Raw genomic sequence first — 25959 nt, forward strand, 5'->3', positions numbered from 1 at the left:
CCTCGCACTACTACAGAGTTCAGGTTACCTCTCTCTGGACCCTCCGGCGCAGACAGGCAGTAGGCACACACTGTCCGCAAGGCTCAACAGCTGGGTCTGTCCAATAGTGTTGAGTTTCCCCTCTACATGGCAGCGTAGTGGGCCCAAAATGGCACTTGTTGCGACAGTTCGGAGGCAGAGTTTCCCCTCAAGCTACCAGGTATTCGCTTGCATCAACAGTCTCTGCACACAAGCGTGCTGCTGGCCTCCACTAAGCTATTCTGGCCGATGTCCCAGCAACTGGTTCTGCAAGGGCTGCCCAGAGGAGAGAATAAGATCAGCACCACATTCGCCAGGGCTCTAAAATCGCCCGTCCTCACCGCAGCTCACGCTTCTCCGATGCCAGCCTCGCCGTCAACATGTAAGCAGTCCCAGGGGGGAGACGCGGCCCTCCTCACACCCCCTGCGCCTCTCACGGTCGTCTGCCCAGCGACCAGCTCACCTTGCGCTAGGCGTCACTTGCTCATTGTCTAGGGAATAGGGGTGCAGGAAAAGGGCCAGTATGCACAGCTGTTGCGCACTTCTAGGCAGATCCAATAAAACATGGCCCAGGTTTTCGCGGCCTACTCACGGCCTAGCGTAGGCCCCGGAGCCGGCCGCTCGCGTGACCTCACAGCCCGGTTCGTGCAGCCACCTCCCCGCGTCGCCAAGCTCAAGGCCCGGACTCCCGACGAGCTCCACTTATCTGGGGTCGGCTGGCCTCCTCCGGCACGGGCTTTCTTCCCACGCAAGTGTCAGGTCTCCACTGCATGCACAGGTATCAGGGGAGCGCGATCCTCAGCTCCGCTCGCGCTTCCAAGCTGCACCGGAGCTCAGCAGGCCCGGCTCGCCAACTTTCGGCTGTCGTCCTCGCAGCTCCCGGACACCAAGCCGCACAGCAAAACACCACAGCAGGCGAGGGAAGATGATGGCAAATCGCTCCCCCGCAATAAATCAGGCAGCTAGCCCGGTTAGGGCAGGGTACTGAAGGATTTTGGCAGAGCAGCACTACAGCGCTGCCATCTTGCCGCGCGCCAAGCCACGCCCCCAGCTCTCTTATAGTTAGGGGGTTGTACACTTCTGCACCAATAACAATTGCCCATTGTCTTAAATAAATTTTAATAGGACATTTTTATTGCCCCTGAATTGCCCTTCAAAAATCTCTCACCCTTTGTCTTTAATATTGAGTGTATGAGAAGCTCCAGTGCACAATTAGAGCCTCATTACGATGTCGGGCGTACACTTTCCACCCAACACCGTCTCTGATTCGGGAACCGACCGACTCGCGGTCGGCTGTTCCGCCGAACCCATTACGATGCGACCGAACATTGTTCAGTCGGAGTCCCATTATTCCCTTTGGGAGCCGGTGTAGTGTGGTGTGTGTTTAATACCATGCACCCTGTCGCAGGCAGCCCACGGTGCCAGCCACACAGTGCATGGTTGTACAGGGGGTCCCTTAGGTACCTGCCTTGGCCCCCAACCGGAGGCCGCAGAATGAGGGGGGCCCTGCTAGCGGCCCCCAAAATCAGATAGGCCGACTCGGAAAGTCTCTTGGAAATCGACATCTTAATCGGTCGGTCGGAAACACTGTTCGTAGAGGTGCACGATGCGGTTCCGACTGATACGTGTACTCTGAGAGCCTGTCGGAACCAATACAGAATAACCGTGCGGTTTACTTTTCGACTGTGAACATCGTAATTGGTCGGGCAGATTGTTAACTGACCGAGTTGGTCAGAAGGGTTCCGACGCGGTCTAGGAAATTCTGACTGTCGGCAGAGGCTTTCCGCTCAACATCTTAATGAGGCCCTTAATAATGCACAGCTAATGAGTGAGAGACCCCCAAAGCAAGCAAACAGGGTGAGCATGATGTGTTCAAATGTGTAACTGTACCAGTCCTTTATGGAAAATCTACACAAGGACCAGACTGAGCTTACCACTCGCTCATAGCCAAGCCACTAAAGTCTCCAGTTGTCTGCAAGGGGATCACCAAAGTTTCATCTTGGACTACACACAATGAGTATGTGGATAGAGACCACAATCCCACTCCCACCTCATCTTGCTCTTGCTGTGAAATCCAAATTTTGGAATTCCAAAGTCATGGGGCTGAGCTCTTCGTTCTGAGCCCTAAGAATCAGCACCCGAATGGCTCCGACTGGGGCTCAGGCATTGACTTAGCAGTAGAGCAGCAACACATTGGAGCAGCAGAACAGCAAAGAAACAAGCCAGCTGTCAAACAGTTATTCTTATTTGGCTCATAGAGCTCCTGGGGCCCACAACTCAGCTCAGACTCCTCCTGTCTACATCCACCTCTCACGATCCCCAGAGAGTCATCAGGTAGGGAGGGAACCACAACAGGGCGCCACCAATATAGCAGAAGGTGGGAGCTCTGGTGAATCATTTTGAAGAAAATTATGACATGAAAACGTCCAGTGACCAACAAAACATCCCACCAGCAATAAGGGATAAAGAGCACTTGAAAACCCCCCAAATACACAAAAGTTGTTGAGGCAGGTAAAGAGCTGCGTTCCAGACTGCAAGATGCAGTAAGGAGCAGTGTGGATGCGCACCGATGCATAAAGAGGGCACAAACGTGGCCAACTGCCAGTCAGCATCTGTAGCGGTAACAGGTAAACAGATCCCATTGTGATTCTGCTTGGGTCTCACCGATAGCATTCTGGAATGTTTAGGACATTGAGGACACTCTGAAGCTCATTGTTTTGCCTCGTCTTACATGTACACAAATGCAGAATGCACTACTGGATCTTAAAACCACTTCTAGTTTTAACTGGAGGTATCAGATATTGATAATAAGCTTGGAGAACTATCAAGATCCACTGAGATTTACAGTTGTTCCTCTGTTGTCGTCTCCGTGCTTCTGCTTGGTGTCCTTATTAGGAACTCTATATCGAGTCTGCTGTGCTCTACCTTCAAAGCCCAGCATGGCCAGACTTCTAAATGCCTCTCACAGACACTGTCCATTTTGGAAGACTCGTGCATGTCTGCTGCAAAGACTGAAGATCGCTCTCCACTCCCCAGTTAAGAAACAAATCCATACTATGCAATACTTTTCCAGAAATGGCCTGAGCGTATGGAACATACATAGCGTCAAACCTCTCATCAAAAACCTTCTACTCGAGGAACACTTGCCAAAATGGTGTTAGATAACTTCTTTCTACTTTGTTTCCTTTCCCATTTGTCTGCTTTCATTCTTATTTCATGGTGATTTACAACATCCTTAATTCCTAGTCCCACCACCCACCCAACTTCTGTGTTGTAAATTTCCCACTGCTAGTTACCTACCCTTAATTTCTACCTCTCTTAATGTTCTGGTGCTCATATCCTGTGCCTTATGCAAATTACTGCCTTACTATACCTTCCCACGTATTCCTGCAGGTTTGTACTTGTAGTCTTATTGGTGACAATCCAGCCCCCTATTGTTTGTAATGTGTCTATTGTTTGGTTTTGGCAATCCAAGTTAGTAGTTTTCACCACAATATTTTTTTTTTACCCAGCCTGATTTAGTTTCTATATTTCTTTCATTGTATGATCTATACTACTATTATAAAGGAAGAACTTTGAACCTTTGAGGCGGGTAAACTCGGGAACCACAGCGCCAATCCACACACCCGATACATTGTTGTAATTGTCAGGGTGTGCAGATGGACATAGGCTATATAAATGTAAAAAATATAAGTTATTTAAAAAATTTACGAGAAAAAAAAAAGTAGTCCCATGGAAGTAGCGCCGGCCGCGACGTGCGTGCTGACATCAGGAGCGCGGGGAGGAGCGGCGTCCAGGAGCGCGAGGAGGAGCGGCGGACATGAGCGCGGGAGGGAGCGGTGAGGAGCTGCGGACAGGCGGCGAGGAGTGGCGGACCTGTGAACTCAGGAGCGCGGGGAGGTGCGGCGGATGAGCTAAGGCCCTGGGGACCCACGGACAATGTCGAGGCGGGCGGGGGCCCTGAAGCCAAGGTCGGGACGGGCTGCTACTCCGGGGGACCCACGGACAATGTCGGGGCGGGCGGGCGGGGGCCGGGACGGGTGGGGGCCCTGAAGCCTGATTGCTCCCGGACAAGGTCGGGACGGGCTGCTAGTAATCTTATATTATTAAATCAAAAAGAGACTAGCTCAAGTTACTTTTAGGGGAGGGGGAAGACTCTGATATGTTTTGTCACGGAGTGTGAACACCCAGCAGGTGTGTTCAAAAAGCCCTCACCCACCAACCTGGTTGGTGGCATGCTTCATCATCGGGCCCACCTAGTGGCACCTAGCGTGCCCCGGGTGTGCTTCAACGCCTGACTACAGCGGAGCTGGTATTTTACTGAGTGTGCGGTGAAGATAGTTAAGGAAGTGATGTTAAAACGGCTGAACGGTGGTCCCAGTACCCGAAGGTAAAATTAGACTTTAATACCTGGGCCTCCGTCAGCGGTTAAAAATAAGGCAAGGGGATGTAAGAGGCGAGTTACGACCTCTCACATCCAATGGGTCAACATGTTTCAGCCAGTGCCTTATGACTAGACTGGCTTTCTTCAGGACCTAAAATAAGTGAGTGCAAATTACCTAGTGGGGGTGTAGGGGAGACTATGTGTCTACACGCCCTAAAGTGTATCTACGTGTGAGAGGGGGATTCCCTTCTCAAGACCACCTGTACACATAACATGGAAGGACAAAACAAAACATACAGGGAGAAGGTAGAGTCATTAGGATGTACAATTTTACGCACATCTGGTGCCGTCACTATAGCGAGTGATGGTGGGCTATAGGCGGCTATGGTGTGATGGTATTGGTGGTACCATCACAGTGGGAATCGCACTGATAACTCGAAAGTGAGGTGTTTTAAGAGACGGAGTAAAACAGGGTGCATTAGTGAAAATGCGGCGCAAGGAGGGATTCTTACGCAAGTTATTTGCTCAGTCTGACCTCAAGGTTGGGAGGTGGCAAAAGGCTTGACCCTGGGGGGACAAACATTTACCATACTGATTAGGGAGACTTGTTAGGAAAGAAAATAGCGCTTACCAGGAGTCGTGATGGTGGTTTCTCATACTCACAGTACTTCTGGGTTGAGCCTGCTCTGGACCTGTAGTGCCTCCTTCGCATACCGGTGGGGAATGAGTGTTTTCCCAGGTCTTAAGTACTCTTGTTAATTGGTCTAATTAGGTGCACCTGTGATGGAGGGCAATGGTGAAAAGACTCACAGGCCTGAGTCATGCTGCCTGGAGTAAGTATGGGCGCCTTAGGTGCGCGCGCGCTGTAACGCCCTGTCGCGCTGGGAGGCATAGTTATGGGCCACTCGGGAACCACCCAGGCGCTCGCGTCTATAGTTAGCGCATGCGCGATAGGACCAAGTGCAAGCTCCCCAGGGGAACGCCCTGGAGGGTAGTGTTACTTGTACGCACATGCGCATTATGACCGGGCTGGTCTGCGCATGTGCGGCGTATGCCGGGTGATCGCCCGCGCATGTGCGATGTATTGTTCACCGGGCTCATTTTATTTCGTCCATTGGGTGGACCTGGGGCTTATAAATGATTTCGTTTCGTCCATTTCATGGATGTTGGGCATATAAAAACATGTCAACAAGTGTATTATGAGTCAATGGGGGACAATCTTTAGCAATTTTCAGGGGAAAGACTGCATAGAGGACGTAGTCGTTTCAGTGGTGCTGTGTCCAGACATATGATGATGGGGGATCACTGGCGGGTCAAGGAATTCCACGGGATAGCGTCATTCAATCCCTGGGTGGATGTGGAAAGGCGGTAGATCCACCGTTGTTCAGCCTGCAGTAGTTTCTGGTCATTGTCCATAGCGCCAGAGGTGATCTGCTCTATCACCGTCCATGATAGGTCATTTGGTGTGTGACCTTCGGTGATGAAATGGTTGGTCATCTTGCTTATGTTCTTTTTGCATCTGATGGTACTTCGGTGTTCAGTTATACGGGTTTTTATTTTCCGTGTGGTCATCCCAATGTATCGGAGTCCACATCTACATGTAATTAAGTAGATGACATTGCGGGAGTTGCAGTTAGTGTGGCAACGTTGGGTCCACATCTTGTTAGGTTCCAGATCCAAGGTTTTGGTGTGGGAAGTAAGGTGGCACACGCTGCAGTCATTGCACGGATAGTGCCCGCTGACATTGGGGAGGCCCCATATGTTGCGGAGGGTGTTGGTGGCAGATGGCGGTGGTAGTCTGGGACGGGTATTGACAAGGCGGTCTTTTAGATTGGAGTTTCGCTTGTATGCGAATCTTGGGAGGTCCCATTTCCTCTGTCCTGAAGTGATGATTTTCCAATGTCTTTTTATAATTTTCGACACCTCATTCGATGCTGTGTTATAGGTCGTAACACAGGTGATGGGTGGGTTATCTTGGACTCTGGTGACAGTCTCGAGGAGGGCCTCCCGATTTTGGTTTCTTGCTCTTTTTTGTGTTTTATTGATGATTGGTCTTGGATAGCCCCGTTGTGACAACTTGTCGGTCAAGTCCTTGGCCTGTTTTTTGTAGTCAGAGATGTTCGTGCAGTTCCTGCGTATACGCAAGAACTGTCCATAGGGCAGGTTCTCTCTGAGGGGGCGTGGGTGGAAACTGGTAAAGTCAAGCAATGAGTTCCTTGCTGTCGGTTTGTAGTACGTGGTAGTGGTCAGAGTGCCATCTTTGGCTCTGATGTCCAGATCTAGGAAGGGGAGATGGCTGTTGCTGGCCGTGCTGGTGAACTTGAGGTAGGGGTCCCTGTTGTTAAGCCACGTCATGAATTCGTCCAGGTCGGAGTGGGAACCTTGCCAGACCATCAGAATATCATCTATATACCTGCGCCAACTTAGGATGTGGTTAATGTAGGGGTTGGTGTCTGTAGTTATATGGCACTCTTCAAAGTGGTGGACGTATAGTCCCGCCACGCTTGGAGCGAAGACACTGCCCATCGATGTCCCGTTGGTCTGTAAGTAGAGAGTGCCGTCGTACTCAAAGAAGTTTTCTTTGAGTGCCAAGGTTGCGCATGACAGTATAAAGGCTCTTGGCGTGTGGTATTCCCAGTTAGTAGCCATAAGGATGTCATGGAGTACTTGGAGAGTGGCATCTTGTGGGAGGCTGGTGTAGAGGCTCTCCACGTCTAGGCCCACCAGCAGTTGTGTGGTGGGGTTGAATTCCTTGTTGTTGAGGACTTGTAAGAGATGCTTAGTGTCCTTGATGTATGTCGGGGTCGACTGTACCAGGGGGTTTAGGAAAAAGTCGCAGTAGCGTGACAGTGGTTCCAATAGGGAGTTGATCCCTGATACTATGGGTCTTCCAGGGGGGGGAGTGACCCCCTTGTGAACTTTGGGCACAGTATAGAAATATGGGGTTCTGGTGTTCTGTGGGCATAGGTAATCTGCTTCCTGTTTGGATATGTGCTCAGCGTCCGCCGCCCTTTTGACCAGTGCGTGGATCGTGGTCCTTAGTTCGTCGGTGGGGTCTTGTGCCAGCCGGCGATAGTTCCTGTTGTCGCTTAGTAATCTGCGGCACTCAGTGTCATAGTCCTGCTTGTTTTGGAGGACAATGCCTCCTCCTTTGTCCGCCGGTTTGATAACGATCAGGGGGTTGTCTTGCAACCGTTGTAGAGTCCTCCTATCCTCCCAAGATAGGTTGTTGAAATGGTTGGTAGGTTTTAATCTCTCAATATCGTTGTACACGGCCTGTTCAAACGTCACGATTTCGGGGGGAATGGCAGAGGGTGGTGGTACAAACGTGGATTTTGGTCGCAGACCAGTGATATTGGGATTGTCGTGGACTGGTTCTATTTCTGGGATTGGTTTCTCGAAAAACGACTTTAGTTTCAGTTTCCGGAAGAATTGCGCCAGTTCCACATGTAATTTGAACTTGTCGAGTCTTGTTGTCGGAACAAATGATAAGGCACTGGCTGAAACATGTTGACCCATTGGATGTGAGAGGTCGTAACTCGCCTCTTACATCCCCTTGCCTTATTTTTAACCGCTGACGGAGGCCCAGGTATTAAAGTCTAATTTTACCTTCGGGTACTGGGACCACCGTTCAGCCGTTTTAACATCACTTCCTTAACTATCTTCACCGCACACTCAGTAAAATACCAGCTCCGCTGTAGTCAGGCGTTGAAGCACACCCGGGGCACGCTAGGTGCCACTAGGTGGGCCCGATGATGAAGCATGCCACCAACCAGGTTGGTGGGTGAGGGCTTTTTGAACACACCTGCTGGGTGTTCACACTCCGTGACAAAACATATCAGAGTCTTCCCCCTCCCCTAAAAGTAACTTGAGCTAGTCTCTTTTTGATTTAATCATATATTAACCGGGGACATGGACTAGCTTTCTGGTCCTACCTCTCTCTCTTGATTACGCATCAGTAATCTTATATTGCCACCCCCTGTTCACTTCCGACATCCCTCGAAGTGCTAAATACCCTCCGTCTTTCTGCTAGCAGATGCACTATTACTACTTGCACGTTTTTACCGTACCTATATGTGATTCTCAAACACTGTTTTAACTATCCTAGTGCAAAATAAACTACCTAATATTCCTTTGCACAGAAATCAAACACTGTACTGTAAACAATTTGCGTTTTGCAAGGTCTTTAGTCAAGCCATGGTTGACTGTTGACAGTTGTTTAAACTCCCTTTTTAGGTTTCACCTGCACAGTGCTTGCGCTGTGCTTGAGAAATCTATCTTTTTTAATATAAACCTAACAGGCACTTACATCCTGCTTCCTCTCTTTCTTGGCTTCTCATTGGTTCCTGTGCATGCCACTTAGCATTCCTCCATTTCTATTAGCTGTAGCATATTTTTCTGCAATTACCAATGCTTGTTCCTCCTCTGCTTCTCATTTCAGTGTCCCGTCGCTGAAATACTGTTAACATCCGCTTTGGTGTAACTATATTTTGCATAAAGCTTTACCTTTTACTCTTGCGTCATATTTATGTAACAATTTATCACCTAGAGAGATTAATTGATTTGCTTAGAATGATGGGATGTTGCGTGGCGCTGAGGAGCCTCGAACAGGGATCTCCAGCTCTCGAGTGGGAAGCTCTGGCCGCTGCACCACATCCTCTCCACTCCCGTGTTATCTGTCAGGGATCTCTTTCCTTCTCCCGGATGATGAGTGATGAAAACAGCTCTTTATTTATTACATAGGCAAAGCTGATGCATTACCAATGCTTGTTATGTACAGTGCTCTGAAACCCCGAAGGGTTATGTTTGCACTTTATGAAGCAAAAAATAAATAAAAATACACACACCCTTTTACTGCACCTTGTAATTTTTCATTGCCCTCATTGCGGATAACCAGGGGGTACACCTTTAGACCTGGTTACTTCCCACTGCTTTGTTTTCTCAGTTCCTCAATGCTACTATGGAAGCGGGCACAATAGAGACCATGATGATGTCCACTGGCATTGTGCAGCTCTGTCTCCTTGTTGCATAGACTGCCTATGCGGGTGAATAGTGTGATCTTCCAGCAGAATTTCCTCTAGTTAAAACACTTGTGTTAACAGCAGAACCTCACATGTGCTGCAGCAGAGTAATGTCCTTTCCTGTTTCTAACAGCCAAATCTGAGTTCTTGCCTTTATTTCTTCAGGGCAAACCAGAGGTTCCAAAATAGCCCAGATGTGTAGCGTTGTTGCTCTCCTGTAAGCTTAGATCCATGCTCAGGTGGCAATGACATGAGACTTTTGATTTAACCTGTTGATTCCATGTGCTGACATGACATTGACAGTCTATCATACTGTTGTGTGTCAGTTCCACGACTGCGCGCTCTGCATTTTGGGTGGGAACTGTATCTGTTTAGCTTCTTTCAACCATGAAGATTGCAAAGATGTTTTCAGACTATCTTGCACTGGTGTTCACTGATTAGTATGATCTGTCTGTCTTTCCCAGTATGCGGTCTACTCTGAGTGTTGTGTGTTGCGGAATCACAGGAAAAACGTTTGATGGTTGCATGTAGGATAGACCATGTGTCTGAACATCCCAGGTGATCCATTACATCTGACACTATGGCTGTTATGCCCAGTTTTGTGTGGAGTTGGAGTGGTTGCCCATCCACGTTTGCATCCAGAACACAGTTAAAATTGTCCCCCATATCAAATGCCTGGGCAAAAGTCCTTTCGTCATTTAACCCTCTTGCCAGACCCAAGGACTGGCACTTTTCTCAGCCATGCCATAACCTTCCTAATAGCAGTTTAGTGCAGGAGAGATACCAACCATTGTGGTGTGGAAGGGGTGAAAGGAAGGAAGTAGAGGCTGATGGAGGGAGATGTCAGTGTATTTTCCCACAAGAGTGTTGTTTCTTGTTGCAGTGCATTCTGAGTACAAGTTGAGCTTTTAGATCACACCTGTCTCACTTACTCCTCCCACTTACCTCTTTACAGATGGCACTGGTACCCACCCTCGAAGACAGTTCTCCATCCAGCCAGCACAGCTGGAGAAGCTGCCCAGACGGTACCTCGGCCAGCCCAGTCATTTTACCCACCCACATCTCCTGGCACCAGGTAGGCCTGTCATCTGCTTACATAGAGAGATAGACGCTCACATACCCACATGCGGCCATTTTTTGGAGCTGCCCACACACATGGGGTCCTAATGACTCTTCACAGACCCTCAGACACACATGGAGTCCAGATGAAGACACCCACATAACCATAACAACCATACCCATACAACTACATCCAAAGACTCTTCGTCCCCAATTACAGAAATCAGTGCATTATAGTTGGGGAAGAATGCAAGTATCTAGGAAGGAGGGGTGTTTAATCTCTCTGTTACCAGTTTCTCTCCCATTTTGTTTCCCAGGTGAGGTGACGCCCGGGCTGACGCAGACAGAGTATGCCCTGCGGAGGCACAAGCTGATGTCACTGATCCAGAAGGAGGCGGTCGGAGTCAATACAGAGCATGCAGTCCTTCTCTTGTCCAACCCCACATATTACATGACCAATGACATTCCCTTTCCCTTCCACCAAGACACCAACTTCCTCTACCTCACAGGATTCCGCGAGCCTGACAGTTTGCTGCTGCTGCAAAGCGTGCCAGGCAGGACTCTTCCAGCCCACAAGGCCACCCTCTTTGTGCCAAAGCGGGACCAGCGACGAGAGTTGTGGGATGGGCCACGATCAGGGACTGACGGTGCCACAGCACTTACAGGCGTGGATGAGGCCTACGTTATGGAGGAGTTCAAACACTTCCTGCCCAAACTGCAAGGTGAGGCAACAGTAGGGCTCTTAAACTGTTGGGGGAGGCTGGGGCGTAGCTACATACAGTAGAAAAACTGGAAAAGCAGCCTAGTATATATATAGCAGCAAAGTTTATACTTGCCTGGTCTGGAATGTGACAAGCGCAAGAGGCTATAGAATGTTAGAGTAAAGCAGCATAAAAGCGGCATGATAAACTAAATAAATGTATGTTCTTGCCTGACTTCTTTTATACACCAGTGACATTCCTCCCAACAAGAGATGAGACCCAAGTAAAGGCTTTTGCAGAAGAAACTAACAGCAAACTACACACATGGTGTAGTCCCTTATGCCTACTCTCTTCAGTTCTCTTTTTTTGATAGCAAGATTGACTACTTTAATTGTAATTGGATTTATCTAGCGTTTACTAACTTTAATGAGGTGTTGAAGTGCTTTACGGCGAGTAGCACACTACTCCGGAACCCAGGGTTAGTGGTTAATCTAGTGGTTGTTGGTTGTTGGTTATTGCGATTACTCGTGCTCTCAAGAAAAATTGCATGCATTTACTCCAGTTACTTTGTGATATATTAGAACCAGGTAGGTATGGCCATTAGTGGGGGCTATGTGGTTTCAGCTGAATGGTTGGTGAGATAGACAGGCTGATGCATATTGGGTAATGTTAGATTACAGGGATAGGGTTTTAAATAGGAGATGTTGTGATACATGGAATGAGGTATCCTCCAATTGCAGAATTTCAATAAGAAGGATTGAGGCAAGCAGGCATGAGACTGTCAGGAGGCTATAAGGTATACAGAGAACGGTAGGCAGGATGAGGTTCACTCCACAGAGTGGAGAGAAATCAAACATATTTAAAAATAGACAATCATATCTTTCCATTTGGCTGCACTGCTGATTCCAGCAGATGACACTAGGTAAACATTTGCCCGTACTCATTGTAAGCCCTTCCATAGACTGAATGATTGCAGAAGAAACCAAAAGGCAGCTTTCATGTGTTGAAAAGCTGCAACTAATCCTAAATTATTTTCTTACTGAAGCTGGAGGACGGCTGCATGCAATGGACGGTGTGGTGTCACTCGTTGTGGTTGGGGTGTGTTTTCAATGCATGGTTTGCAGGTTCTTTGTGACCTTCATGCAATTATCTGTGGGCGTAGGGAAAACTGCAAATGAGGGGTGAGTAACCCTATGCAGGAGGACCGTCCTAGGAGCTGGCAACTCTCACTAAAGTGTCAGACAGGGACTGGAGAAAGCACTCAGAAGAAGCGCAGACAATCACCAAAAACAACTGTGCAGAGTGCCTGGCAGCAAGAATGAGTACCCAAGTGGCCAGGGGGAGGCGGAAGTGACCAACACCAAAGAGCAAGGGGTAGGTTGGTATTGTAGACAGCGAGGTGGTCAATATATATGTCCATCATCAAAGACAGGTGTGGGCAAGATCACCAGCATCAAAGAGTTGGTGAGGGGAGCAAAGCAACCGACAGCACAGGGGGACAGACAGTTGTGGAAGCATAGTGATCAGCTAGAACTTGAGAGAGGGCTACCAATCCCCCTGTAGGTAATAGTCTGGAATCCAACAACCAGAAGAGCACCTTTGTATCTACTTTCAGCATTGACTGGGGTCGGTACGATGCCAGTTCTTCAGTGTCCTTCTCTGCTTTGGGTATCACGACTATCACGGCATCCCTCATGGTGACAGGAAGGGCCCCCACTTGGTAAGCATCCAGGTACTCTTTCAAGAGTCTATCCTTCATGAGGTCAGAAAAAGTTTGATAATTCTGATAGAAACGCATCTCCCCCAACGCTTTCCTCTTTGTCAGTCCGCTTATGGCTGGGGAAGCATATTTATACAGGCTTGTGTCCCCGTCTTCGTTATACCAGTCCCCTTTGGGGAGAGTATATGGGGAGACTGGACCTCCTCTTCAGTAGCATGCTAGCAGACGCCATGATTTATCCCCTAGTGTGTCCCATAGAGTAGCTATTTCTCAGTCCAAGCCTAGCAAGCACCCCATCGGTGCAGGTTCATGCCCTCTCACGCTTGTTACTGAGCCTGTATGGTATCTTTGTGTGTGAGTTCTTAGCTCAGGCGATGTTCGATGCCATCCTGGAGAGGCAATCCTCTCATTACTGCTTTCAGTGCCTCCCACTCCGCCTTTCTCGTGTCAATGGACCCCTGTTATGCTCTAGGGAAGAGTCTAGGACGTCCTTAACTTCTGAAAGGAAGATCGCATCAGTCAGGGCTTCCGGGTTTAAACACCAAAATAATTGCTACTCTCTCCGCCGATTGTCAACATAGGTCACAAATAGCAGGGAATGGTTCGACTGAAATCGGTTAAGATATTGGGCACTTTGTATCCTAGTGCTGAAGTCAGAGGTTACCAGTATGCGGTCTATTCCACTATGAGTGTTTCTGTGTTGGGGAATTACAGGAAAAACGTTTGAGGTTAGATGTAAGGTAGACCATATGTCTATACACCCCAGGCGATCCATCTCCTCTGATGCTGCGGCTGTTATGCCCTGTTTTGTGTGGAGTTGAAGGGATTGCCCGTCCATGTTTGCATCCAGAACACAGTTAAAATTGTTCCCCGGATCAGGGGCGGACACATGTATGGCGATAGACATTCCAGTAGGATCCAATAAAAGGCAGTGTATCCATGTTGGGTATGCACGTGTTTCCAATGCAGATTTCCCTCCCATTTAATAATCCATAAACCAGGACATAAGGCACACCAGTAGGTATACATATTGTAACCCCACTTGCATAGAGTGCGTTGAGGAGAACATCGTTCCCTCCATTTCTTTTAAGGTTGCCTCCTCCTCCTCTGTTAGATGTGTCTCTTGTAGTAGTAAATGCGAATACCATGCCTTTGGAGGTAGGTGTGTACCCTATACCTTAGTACGGGCGTTGAGGCTTCGGAAATTCCAGGAGGCCATATGGAGTGTCTCAACTGAGTCACTAGCCATTTTCCCAGAGTAGATCTTGAGGGACATTTCTGTCGGCCCTCCCATGTATCTGGGCTGGGGACCAGCCAAGGGGTCCAGACTTGTGTGTGCATAGTGCCCAGGGACACCTTCGTCATTGCTTACCCTCCTCATCCCATGTGTAAGAGCCGAGCAACTCCCTGTCCCAGCTAAACATAACATACTATGTGTATTTGTAAAGCGCACGTTCACCCAAGGGTATCTTGGCGCTGACTAACAGATGTTTATTGTTACCCAACTCAATATTACTCATTTTATCGACCATAGAAGGATGAAAGGCTGAGTGGATCCGCCGGGATTTGAACTTGTGACCATGAGGTCTCACACAGGCCCCTTACAGTGAATGCATTAGTCCACTAAACCACCAAACCCGGAACCCTAACAACTGCTGCTTGCCAATGACCCCCCAAACAGCAGAGCTGAATACCGGCGTTTCTCCTCATCTTGATCTAGACCCCACAGGGTCTGCTAAGCAAGCGTCGAGTCTTGCCCTCTGCGGCGCCGCCTCCATGGCAGACCGCAGCACCAAGCACCGCCCCCACTGGTCAAGGAGCGCAGGCTGTGTGTTTCTACCAGGGGGGCTCGTGGTGTGGACGGAGCTCTCTGCTAGTGCGTCCGCTCGGTTATCTTGGCCACACACCCATATTGTAAAGATATTTCTTTGGGTGAAGATTCCGAATCTGTCCTAAAATGAACTATTATTCCTGTCCTGCTACATGGCCAGATCAGTTCATAACATATGCTGTTCTGTGCTGCTGCTTTTATGGGAGGGGGCTTTTCCTGTTTTACTAGTACAAATCTGCCCCTTAAGCCTTGCCTTTTCCTCTTTTGACTAGCTGTGGCTGAATTCTAGTTGCCAAGGCGAGGAGACCCTTATGGATGATGTGACCTCATTGGTCCGATTAGGCTGATATTTTATTGGTACAATAGGATTGATAACCTCCTCAAATCGACACCCAACCGAAGAAAGCAAAAACAAAGCGTCACATGTCTGTCCCACCCCAATTCCTTGAGCTGAAACACTCACTCATCTCTGGGCTCAATGCTCCCCTGGCTCACAGAGTATCTAGGTATCGGTAGTGTCACGGTTGGTAAGACAGCAGCATATATCCCTGCTTTACTCTACCCCCTACCTTCCTGCAGGGGTCAATCGATTACGAGGCTGGTATGGTGGTAAGGGGGGGGGGGGGGAGGGTGTCTTGATGCCTCCAGCCACAAAAACTGTATATTTATTTGAGTTTTATATAGCGCTGGCTAGACCCAGAGGTATCAGAGCGCTTTACATAAGGAACAGCGAGTTGCAAGTTACAAAAATTTTACATAAATTACACAGCGATTACATAGTAACAACAAGAGTTACTTGCGAATAGCACATAAGGACACATGATTACCTCCCTTTCCTGCAGTCACTCGAGGCGCCTCGCCGCCATCTTAGGGGTGCTGGAGATTAGGATCCTGGTAGTTGCCGGAGCGCTCTAGTGCTCGGTTTTCACATCAGGTGAGCCTTTATTTAAAGCTCACCTTAACCGCGCAGCGGTTGACGCGCAGCTGAAGCGCCTGACTCACGCCTGAGTCAAGCCAGAGTCTGCCCGTCTGCGCCCGTCAGCGCTAAGGAGGCGTGAGAGGCGGGAGACTCTGAGCAATTTTAGGTTGTTGTTCACCTGGATATGATGGTTTCAGGTATGTCACGTGACTTTTTATTATCATTCCAAGAGTCTCAAGTATCTTGTAACTGTGTCATATCTCCTCACAGCTGGCAGGGCCCTGTCTGCTGTGCTCAGTGTCACATGACTTTATTTCCTGAACCTTCGGTGGAAACATCTACAGAAACCATATTAGCACGGGGTGGTTTAATTAATGCTCGCTCTTTAGTGAAGAATGCCCAAAATATATGTGATCTCATCACCGAATCACACTTAGACTGGCTACTGATTACAGAAACATGGCTTAAGCTGTGGTGTAATCCGGCCGTAGCGATAGCCCTCCCCCCTAATTTTCATATCCTGCGGCAGGATAGACATGATCAACGAGGAGGAGGTCTTGCTATCATTTATCGAAATACTTTCAAATGCTCCATCCAAGAAATAAAGGATATAAAAGAGGCAGAAGCAGTAGTCTTTTCTTTGAAAATTCATGACACTTTTGTTTTCTCTGGGGCTTTGATATATCGCCCACCGGGCCCCCCGCTAAGTTCTTGGACACAGTAGGGGATGTGCTGAGTGACCTAACACTTAGGTTTTCTAATTTTTCGGTGTTGGGTGATCTCAATATGCACCTTGAGTCCCCCAGTGCCCCTGGGGTGAGTTGCCTTATGGACACAATGGAAGTGTTGGGCCTTACCCTTAGGAATCGTGAACCCACCCACCAGGCAGGGCACCTCTTAGACTGTGTCTGTTCAAACTATCATAATTTGATGGTTAAATCTCCTCGCCCTCAATTATGGACAGATCATTACTTCATCCCCTTCAACATACTTGGAGTTTTGAAACCTAGTATAATATCTACAAAAGGTAATAATTGTCGTAATATTAACATCACCACAGACTGGAAAGCACTAGCCAGCAGGTCTGATGTTATTGAGAAACTTAAGGACAGTATGCCAGTCATGACGGGTTATACGTCAACAGACAATCAAAACTTCTGTAACTGGATTGCTGGAGCGGGTTCTCTGCTAAAAACAGCAAGAAATCAGAACTTGACTCCTAGAATTACAAAAAAGAACGCCCCATGGTTCTCAACAACCTTAAAACTTGAACTAGGTGAAGTTAAAACTCTCGAACGTAGGTGGCGTCGAAATTATGACATTGACGCCCGTAATATCTACATAACAGCAAGGCGGAAGTACCATATAGGAATTAAGCTGGCAAAAAAACCTACTATCTTCAGGCCATATCTTTAGCAGGACAGGAACAAAAAACAATTTTTAAGATTGTCAAGGATTTCATGAACCCTTCAGCTCTATCGCAGGAGATTCCTCCCTCACAAGAGCTATGTAATGCGATATCTGACTATTTTGTGAACAAAATCCTTGACATCACAAACACCTTCCCACCAGTAGCTATCACAACGATGGTGGTTGAAGTGATAGCGAAGACGACATCTTCTTCTCGTTTTGATGATTTTGTTCCAGTATCCCTGGAGGAAACTGCTAAAGTGATTTCAGCTAGCAAATCGGGATCCCCCTTCGATCCCTGTCCCCCTCCGGTGTTGCATCTTTTAATTGAGATGGTGAACCCAATGATCAATCAGATCATCAACTCCTCCTTAGAGACGGCAACTATCCCTAACGATTGGAAACTTGCCGCTGTTAAGCCACTCCAAAAAAAGGCCATTGCCGATCCTACTACTCTTACCAACCTTCGCCCGATCTCCCTGTTACCCATCTTATCCAAACTGACTGAAAAGTTTGTTAATAGCCAGCTTACCAACTTCTTGGAGAAGAATAACGTTCTCCATCCTAATCAGTCAGGATTTCGGTCAGAACACTCCACCGAATCTGCCCTACTTTTTACTGCAGAAACATTAAGGGCAGCAATGGATCAGGGAAACAAGGCTGTCCTTATCCTATTAGACCTGTCGGCAGCCTTTGATACGGTCTCACATACCATCTTAGTGGACCGTCTGGCTGCCGCAGGGATAGGAGGACAGGTTTTGGCATGGTGTAGGAACTTCCTTACCAACAGACGCCAAATAACAGTGCTAGGCCCATATCAATCGGAGGTAAAAGAAGTCAGGTCAGGGGTTCCTCAGGGCTCTAGTTTGAGCCCGGTTCTTTTCAATCTTTATATGGTGCCCCTGATGAAGCTGATCGCGTCATACAAGATCAGCTCTATTTCATACGCTGACGATACCCAATTGATATTGGTGTTGGATAGGGAGCGGCCTGGTGCCGAGGAAGATCTCAAGGACTGTCTAACAGCAATCTTTAAGTGGATGACTAATAACCATTTAAAGTGCAACACCGGAAAAACTGAAATCCTTCCTGTAGGCAAGAATAACCTTTTTTCCCCAATTACATGCTGGCCAGCAGAGGCTGAAGTGCCCCCCAATACAATTACATCTGCACGTAATTTGGGCATTAAATTTGACCATCAGTTGTCTTTTAAACCCCAGGCTGTGGCAGTAGCAGGTATGTGCTTTCAGATCATCAAAGCACTAAGGAAGTTTTTTGATCTCCTTCCACTACCAGCGAGGAAAACAGTCGCAGTGGCCTTAATTAGTTCTAGACTAGACTACTGCAATGGATTATATGCTGAAGCAAATACATCTGTTCTCCACAAACTGCAAATGGTCCAAAATGCGACAGCCCGCTTGGTACTGCGTCTGCCTCGCAGGTCATCTGCCTCGGCAGCCTTAAATACTCTTCATTGGCTGCCAATAGGGAAAAGAATTTTGTTTAAGATTCTCCTAATTACCTTTAGGGCATTTTACCAACGTGGCCCAACATATTTATATAATGGGTTTAAAAGTTATCAACCAACTCGCTGCTTGAGATCTGCTCATCAGAACTTACTCACCCCCCCTCACTTTAAGTTGATGACAAAAGGTGGTAAATCCCTTTTTGTTTTAGGAACAAAGGCCTGGAATAAACTTCCTCCTCAGCTGCGATTAATCTCCCAGGAAGCCCCATTCAGAAAAGCACTGAAAACCTGGATCTTCTCCTTGCCTGATGCCACCAGTGGAACTCTAGTGTAGTGTGTGTGTAGAACTTAGTGACATCTTTCTCCCTTCTTCACAACTCCCCCATCTGAGTTGTCTGTGCGCCAAGATACTCCTTGGAGTGAAAGCTGCGCGGTAGAAATGTCTCTTACATTACATTACATGATGAAACCACAGTAACACAGTAGTATGCATTACTTGTGCGAGGCGTAACAGAGAGAGGGAAAGGTAAACAGGGGAGGGGAATTCCGATAGTCAAGGTAGGCAGAAGGGGGAAAGTCCATCAGGGGGAACCAAGCAGTCAGTGTGAAAGACAGATAAACCAAGAAGAACCGTGAAAAACGATGTCTGATGTCTGGCTGGGTAGGTGACGGCCGAAGGGTGAACCAGAATCAGGCTCCTCTATAGCTGCATAGGACAGCTCCACCGGGCAACAGCCAAGGGTACTCGGTCTCCGAGGTAAGTACAAACAGTTTCAGTTTCCGCCCATGGGGCATCGTCAGAGTTCCATCGACGGTAGCAGTCCCGGTGTTACTACGAAGCGTCGTCAGCCTCATCCTCCAACTTGCCCCATGAGAGGAGAGGTGGTAGGGACAGCTTCGAAGTTAAGCAGATCGACCCCAATTCCCAGAAGCAGAATTGAGAGTAAGGCAATTGAGAGTAAGGCTATTGAGAGAAAGGCAATTGAGATTAAGGCATTGTGGCTGCGCTCCATGTGTTAGTAGTAACAACTAACAAGAGGTTCAGGTACACAGATTCAATAACAACTACAAATTCATACTGGAAAATTCATTCAGGTAAAGAAGGAAGGAAAGAAAGAAGCCTATATTTCAAAACCAATTACAAAAAATACTCATAATTTATTAGACATATAATTTCAAGTAAAACACATTACAAGTCAAATGAACGCTCACAGAAAGGTGTTGGCAAAACTAGGACAACCAATTCATATTACCAAACACGTGGCTAACATACAAACATTACATGTACAAAAAGAACATCAAAAACAAATAATGTGTCCTTCACAATTTGTGGCCACAGAATGCGTCGACGGCGTTTCGACCGTTGGTTGACTATGCGGTCATCATCAGGACAAAGAGTGGTTTGAGCGTTTTCAGTAACAGCACTGCTGCACTCGCAGTGCTGTGAATTATCCCGCCTGACCCACAGACTTATGCTGATTGATTGGGCAAACGCTGGGCCATAATTAAATGATCCCCATGGACTTCTTTTCTTGCTGAAGATACACTCGCATGTAAGCTTTCTTATCAGTCCTCGACTTGTGTTATGAGGACTTGTGATTTGTTCAATACATTTTAACGTACTGTACCTGCCGTTCAAATCTTGAATGGTCTGCTTTTAATGCTGTTACTGAAAACGCTCAAACCACTGTTTGTCCTGATGATGACCGCGTAGTCACCCGTTAGCTTCTCAGTCTCCGAGCCGCCCTCCGGCTCCCCAGCTGACGCCATCTTGGGGTCAGGCACCTACCGGAGAAGGACTGCACTCCGAAGCATGCAGTTTTCGCACTCACGGCCCCCAACGATGTAGGGGATCCTACTGTGTTTTCTCCGGACTCCTCCCACTGCTGGTGAGTCCTCCAGGCCATGAGTTCCCTTACTGGGCTGACCCGATCAGGGAGCCCCGCATTACTCACGGCTCACTCCTGCTCGTCCCAGATGCCACCAACCTCAAGGCCAGCGTTGCCTTCCGCCTCACGGGGGCCTGCCACAAGCCCCTATCTCAAAATTCAGGCAGCGGTCGCAGTTTGGGTGCCTGAGATCACTCGTCGACGCGGTCCACCATTTTAGTGATCTTCATGCTGCACGGGTCTCTCCGCGACCCTTTCCCATCAGCAGCTATTCGGGACCTCTTGGGGGCTCCAAACCCCCTCCAGTGTTCTCGCTACTTTCAGCTTCACCCCGGGGTGATCTCCGCTCGATTTAAAGCGCCGCTTTCACTGGTTCTACGGGGCTCGGGACGGAGCCGGTCAGAATCAAGTCTGCCCTGCCACCACCACTAAGCCCAACAGTGAGCTCCTCGTTGCTTCTGTTCCCGCACTACATAAGCTGAGCAGATTACCTTGCCCCATCAGCAAGTTCGCCTGGGGGTCCATAAGGCTTTGAGGATTTCGATGGCACCTCCCCTGAGCCCATATCCAAAGAACAGAGCAGGGTAGGGAATCATGAAAGATTCTCCTCACATCTGTTCACAGCGTCCTCACTGAAAAGAGAATGCTCATTTGTGGAAACCCGGAAGTGAAGCGAGGGATCCTCAGTAAGGCGAACCTAGTGGCTGGTCAGGCAAGATCTTGGCCACCATGCAGTCTGCCCTAGGTCATCTACCCCTCTTCTTGCTTGACAGTACCTGCTAAAATGGGAAAGACTTAATAGAAACATAACAAGCTAACTTTAGATAATACAAATGCCAGTGGCACTCTGCCTTCAAGCATGCTAGAGGGTGCTAAAGGCCACCAGGCATCTTCTGCTACTAGCAAACATCATGCAAGCCTAAGGAGTCACCATCTAATGGTATTCAGATGCACTCAGCTCATCATTTCCTCTCCGACAAAACACTTAGCACCCGGACCAACTTCACAGCCTTAATGTCCGAAGTCACCAGGTGTATGAGACCAACTTTCTAAAACTCAATACAGACAAAACGGAAGTAGTACTCATCAGCAAAGACATCTCACTATGGAACTGTTGATCGCAGCTCAACCAAATAGTGGTTACGAACCAGCTGCTGTGACCAGCCAAGTGAAAGCGGTCACCAGCTCCTGCTTTCACACCATCAAAATTCTTGGAAAAATCTTCAATGTCTCCCGATCAATACACAAAGAAACATCACCCAGGACCTCATCACCAGCTAGCTAGACTACGGCAATGCACTCTATATTGGAATCAGTGCCGAACTAACCAGAAGACTTTAGATGATACAAAATGATGTGACCAGACTGTGCTTGCTCTCTCATAGGAAGCTCTCATAAGAACATGCAGGTTTTTTTTTTTACTTTATAGTTTAAATCTTTTTATTGATTTGAAGACAAACAGATAAAAGGAAACAAGGCTCTCGGCTCCATAAAATCTGCGCATATGGGACCATAGGGTCGCAAAGGGTAACTTTACCAGAGGTAAGAGGCGTGGATCGGGCCCACAAACTGAAAAGAATTCAAGAACATTTACAAAAAGAGGTATAGGATTTGAGGGAGAATTGTCATCTTAACAGCCGCAATCCGGCCTAGCCAGGACATCGTGCAAGTTTTTCATCTATTGAGTACCGTACGGATACTTGCGCGAAGGCTAGAGTAGTTAATATCCGCAGTAGCGGGTATTGTGGGGCCAATTGGATTCCCAGATAGGGGACTGTGGTTGAGGCCCATTCCACCGGGTGTTCCTCTCGCAGGTGTGCGAGAGTGTGCGGTGAGAGGGAGATATTAAGGGCTATGGATTTGTCCATGTTGATCTTAAAACCAGACCCCAGTGCAAAACAGTCTAGTTCGACAAAGAGTGCGCGCATAGTCGTGATAGGGTTAGAGAGAGAGAGAAGGATATCGTCGGCATAGAGGCTAATAGTGTGAAAATCTCCCCCAAATTTGATCCCGGTTATGAGGGGGTGCTGTCGGAGTCTAAGGGCCAGGGACTCCATGTAAAGGGCAAAAAGGAGGGGTGACAAGGGGCATCCCTGCCTAGTGCCTCTCCCAATAGGGAACCGAGAGGAAGTATGACCATTAACCCGGACTTTCGCCCAAGGGGAGCAATAACAATTTGAAATTCGGGACCGCAGTTTCTCACCAAAGCCTGCAGCGATCAGGACCATCTCTAGATAAGGCCATTGTACCCTATCAAAAGCTTTTTCCGCGTCTTTGGCTAGGAGGATATATTCCCCTTGTGTGCGAAAGGCCAGTTCAATCAAGTGCAGAATTCGCTTAGTGTTATCATTAGTTTGCCTTTGCGGGATAAAGCCCGCTTTGTCTGGCTCGACCAATTGGGCCATATATGGAGCCAGGCGAGTCGCTATGATACTGGTCTATAATTTGATGTCAATGTTCAAAAGAGAGATGGGCCTATAGGCGCTGCAGACCGTGTTATCTTTCCCTGGTTTGGGAATAACTACTATCGCCGCCTCTAGCATCTCCCCAGGGATGGCTCCGTGTGTTCAAAGGTGTTAAACAGCGCCGTCAGGATAGGGGCCAGCTGGCTGCAAATCGCCTTATAAAAGGCTGCCGTGTAGCCATCCGGACCTGGAGACTTGCCCAGTTTAAGGCGCGAAATTGCGGAGATAACCTCCTCTGTCTGTATCGGCCTATCGAGGTAATTGGGCTTGCGTGAGTTTGGGCATGCAGGCTTTGGCTATGTACTCAGCGCTGGTTTGAATGTCCAGGGGGTCCCCGGCGTAAAGAGCAGCATAAAAGTCTCAGAATGTTTCGGCTATTGACGCGTCTTCAGAGACTGACTCTCTCTGCGGTGTGAGGATTGTGTGGACTCCCTGCCTCTGCCTGGCTTCCCGAAATTTGTTAGCCAAGAGGCGGCCGCATCTGTCCCCTCCTGTGTAGTAGGAGTGGCGAAGCCTGAGGGCCGTTTATTCGGCCCTGTCTTGGTCCAAAGCAGCAAGATGTTTGCGTTCTATGCAAAGCTGCCGCCATGCACGGGAAGCGCCAGTGCATCTGCTCCAGTACTGACACTTTCTGGGTGAGTTCCGCTCTCTTGCGTGCCCTTTCTTTGTTATCAGCAGCTGAAATGGCTATGAGTTCCTCTCGAATGACGGCTTTCAGCGCCCCCCATTGTGTAGCCAGTGAGGTATCGGGATTCGCGTTGAGGGCAGTGAAACCCGAGATAGCTTTCTGAACCTGTTCCCGCACTGCGGTGCGGTGGAGGAAGGTATCGCGCATGCGCCGATTCTTAAGGGGTCGCTCCGAGGCTCGCAAACGGAAGGAAGCCAAAACGGGGGAGTGGTCGGAGAGGGAGGCTGGCAGGATGTCAGCATCTCGCGCATTAGCCCAAAATGAGGAAGAGCAGAGAAAGTAGTCTAGCCGTGCGTATGTTTTATGTGCTCCAGAGTAAAAGGTATAGCTACGGGTGCGTGGGTGGAGATGGCACCAGAGGTCAAGTAACCCTAGATCGTGGAGGCAGGTCCGCCCCGTGGGTGTGAGCACCCCTGTTTGATGCGTCCTTTGACAGGACCGGTCCATGTCATTGTCGAAAACAATATTGAGATCCCCCCCAAGTAATAAATGGCGAACCGCTGTAGTAGCGGCTTCTTGAAGGGCTTAGAGAAGAAATTTGACCTGACCGTCGTTGGGTGCATATATGGAAACCACCACAAAAGTCATCCCTCCCAGAGCAAATTGATATGTAACTAGGCGCCCCTTAATTTCTGCTTTCTTCTGGAGGACCCTACCCCTAAAAGAACGTGAGACAAGTATCGCTACCCCGGCTGACTTGGATGTCTTAGAGGAAAATAATTGGATGGGGAGAGCTCAGGATTTCAGTCTAAAGTGGTCTTTGGAGAGGTGTGTCTGCTGCAATAGGCATATGTCGGCCTTGGATTGCTCAAGATAACTGAGGATCGCTCTGCGCTTGATAGGGTTATTCAGGCCTCTTACATTGAGCGTAAGGATTCTAAGTGGGTCTTGTGGCATCAATCGTCATGCGGCGGTGGGGATAGAGGAGTGTCGGCAATGTGAGCCAGTGACGCCTTAGTTGGGGGGAAAACAAGTGGGCAATTAAAAAAGGTGGATGAGGGAACCCATAACCGTAACCAATCCCCCAAGCGGGGCACAGTCCCAGAGAAAGTTCCAAATACAACAAGGAATGGGGAAACTAGGAGCAGGAATAAGTTCCATGGGTAATGTCCGCCTTCCCAGATAAGCCAGGAGGTCGTCATAGCGGGGTTCACAGTGTAACAAGATGCTGGGATCTTGCTCCCCCGCCGTCCACCCCACAGTAGGGAACCATGTCACACCGTACATAGCTGCTGTTGGTCAGGGAACTGTCTAGCCTGTCCCAGCCAGGGCGTCCGAAGCTAAGGCTAGGGCATCCTGCTGGCCCTTCGCAATGTCCGCCTCCGTCGGTTTCCGGGCCCGTCGACGTCGTCTCTGGCGTTGCCACCCTGAGGGTGTAATTTCGGGTCCCGAGGTGGTTCTTTGGCCGTTATCATCTTCATTAGGGACCTCCAAGCCCAAGAGGCGGCAAGACTCAATTACGGAGCGCATCTGGTGCAGTTTATCATTGAAGCGAAATATCAAGCGGAATGGGTGTCCCCATGAATACGGAATACCTTGTTGACGGAGGTGCTCTGTCACCGGGCGGAACTGGCGGCGGCGCTGAAGGGTAATCAGGGCTAGGTCCTGGTAGAGCACCGGGGCGTGCCCGTTGTAGGAAATAGGATGAAGAGTTCTAGCCCTTGATTGAATGGCCTCTTTGGTCTTAAAGTCTTGAAGGCATACTAAGATGTCAGCTGGGGGTGCATTAGGCGCTCGTGGGGAGCCCTAATGCACCCCACGAGCAATAGCATGTCCGTGCTGTCGGGTACTCCTAAAATATACCGGAATAGGCCCATCGTAAAAGCAAAGAGGTCCTTGGTATCATCAGCGGTATTGACTCCTCGGATTCTGATGTTATGTCTACGTAACCTATTTTCCAAGTCTTCGATGTGCCACTTGGGTGTCCAAAAACTGGTGGAGGATTTCTTGCTGCAACATGGCCACCTCCGTTGTCGTAGTGTAATTTCTGCCTTCCAGTGTAGCTATCCGTTCTCCCACCTCGTCAACATCCTTGCGGATCTCCTTTAGTTTAGCGGTCAGGTCCGTCTTCACATTCTGGATGTCTGCCCGGATAGTGTTAAAGAGGGATTCTAGGAAATCCTTAGTTATGGGTTCGCCCTTTGTTCCAGGGGATTGTTGCTGGAAGGCCAATTTGGGTGCCACAGTCGCCACGCTGTGAACGGAGGGAGCTCTAGCGAAGATATCTATCAGGGCTTTCTGCTTATGTGTTCTGGATGAGGCATACTCGAGCGTGCTGCCAGTCATGCACGCTGCCGAGAGCACCGTCTGCTCCGCGAGGGCAGCTAATCCCTCTTCTCAGCCGCGTTGTGTCCGCTTACCTCCGCTCTGGCATCTGGATCCAGGA

The 25959-nt window shown here is 48.7% G+C and overlaps 1 protein-coding gene across 2 annotated transcripts in view; it reads left to right on the top strand.

The window, feature by feature from the left end:
* XPNPEP3 (X-prolyl aminopeptidase 3) overlaps positions 1-25959 on the top strand; it is a 160524-nt gene that overhangs the window by 74671 nt on the left and 59894 nt on the right. The window contains exons 2-3 of one of the 2 annotated variants that reach the window (XM_078640651.1): positions 10379-10498; positions 10800-11204. In XM_078640651.1, the coding sequence (XP_078496777.1) occupies positions 10379-10498; positions 10800-11204 (525 nt within the window). The remainder of the gene's footprint in view (positions 1-10378; positions 10499-10799; positions 11205-25959) is intronic. The other variant, XM_078640654.1, reaches the window with a different exon arrangement.

The sequence above is a fragment of the Lissotriton helveticus genome, chromosome 1_1 (assembly GCF_964261635.1).
Source record: "Lissotriton helveticus chromosome 1_1, aLisHel1.1, whole genome shotgun sequence".
In the NCBI taxonomy this organism is placed as follows: domain Eukaryota; kingdom Metazoa; phylum Chordata; class Amphibia; order Caudata; family Salamandridae; genus Lissotriton; species Lissotriton helveticus.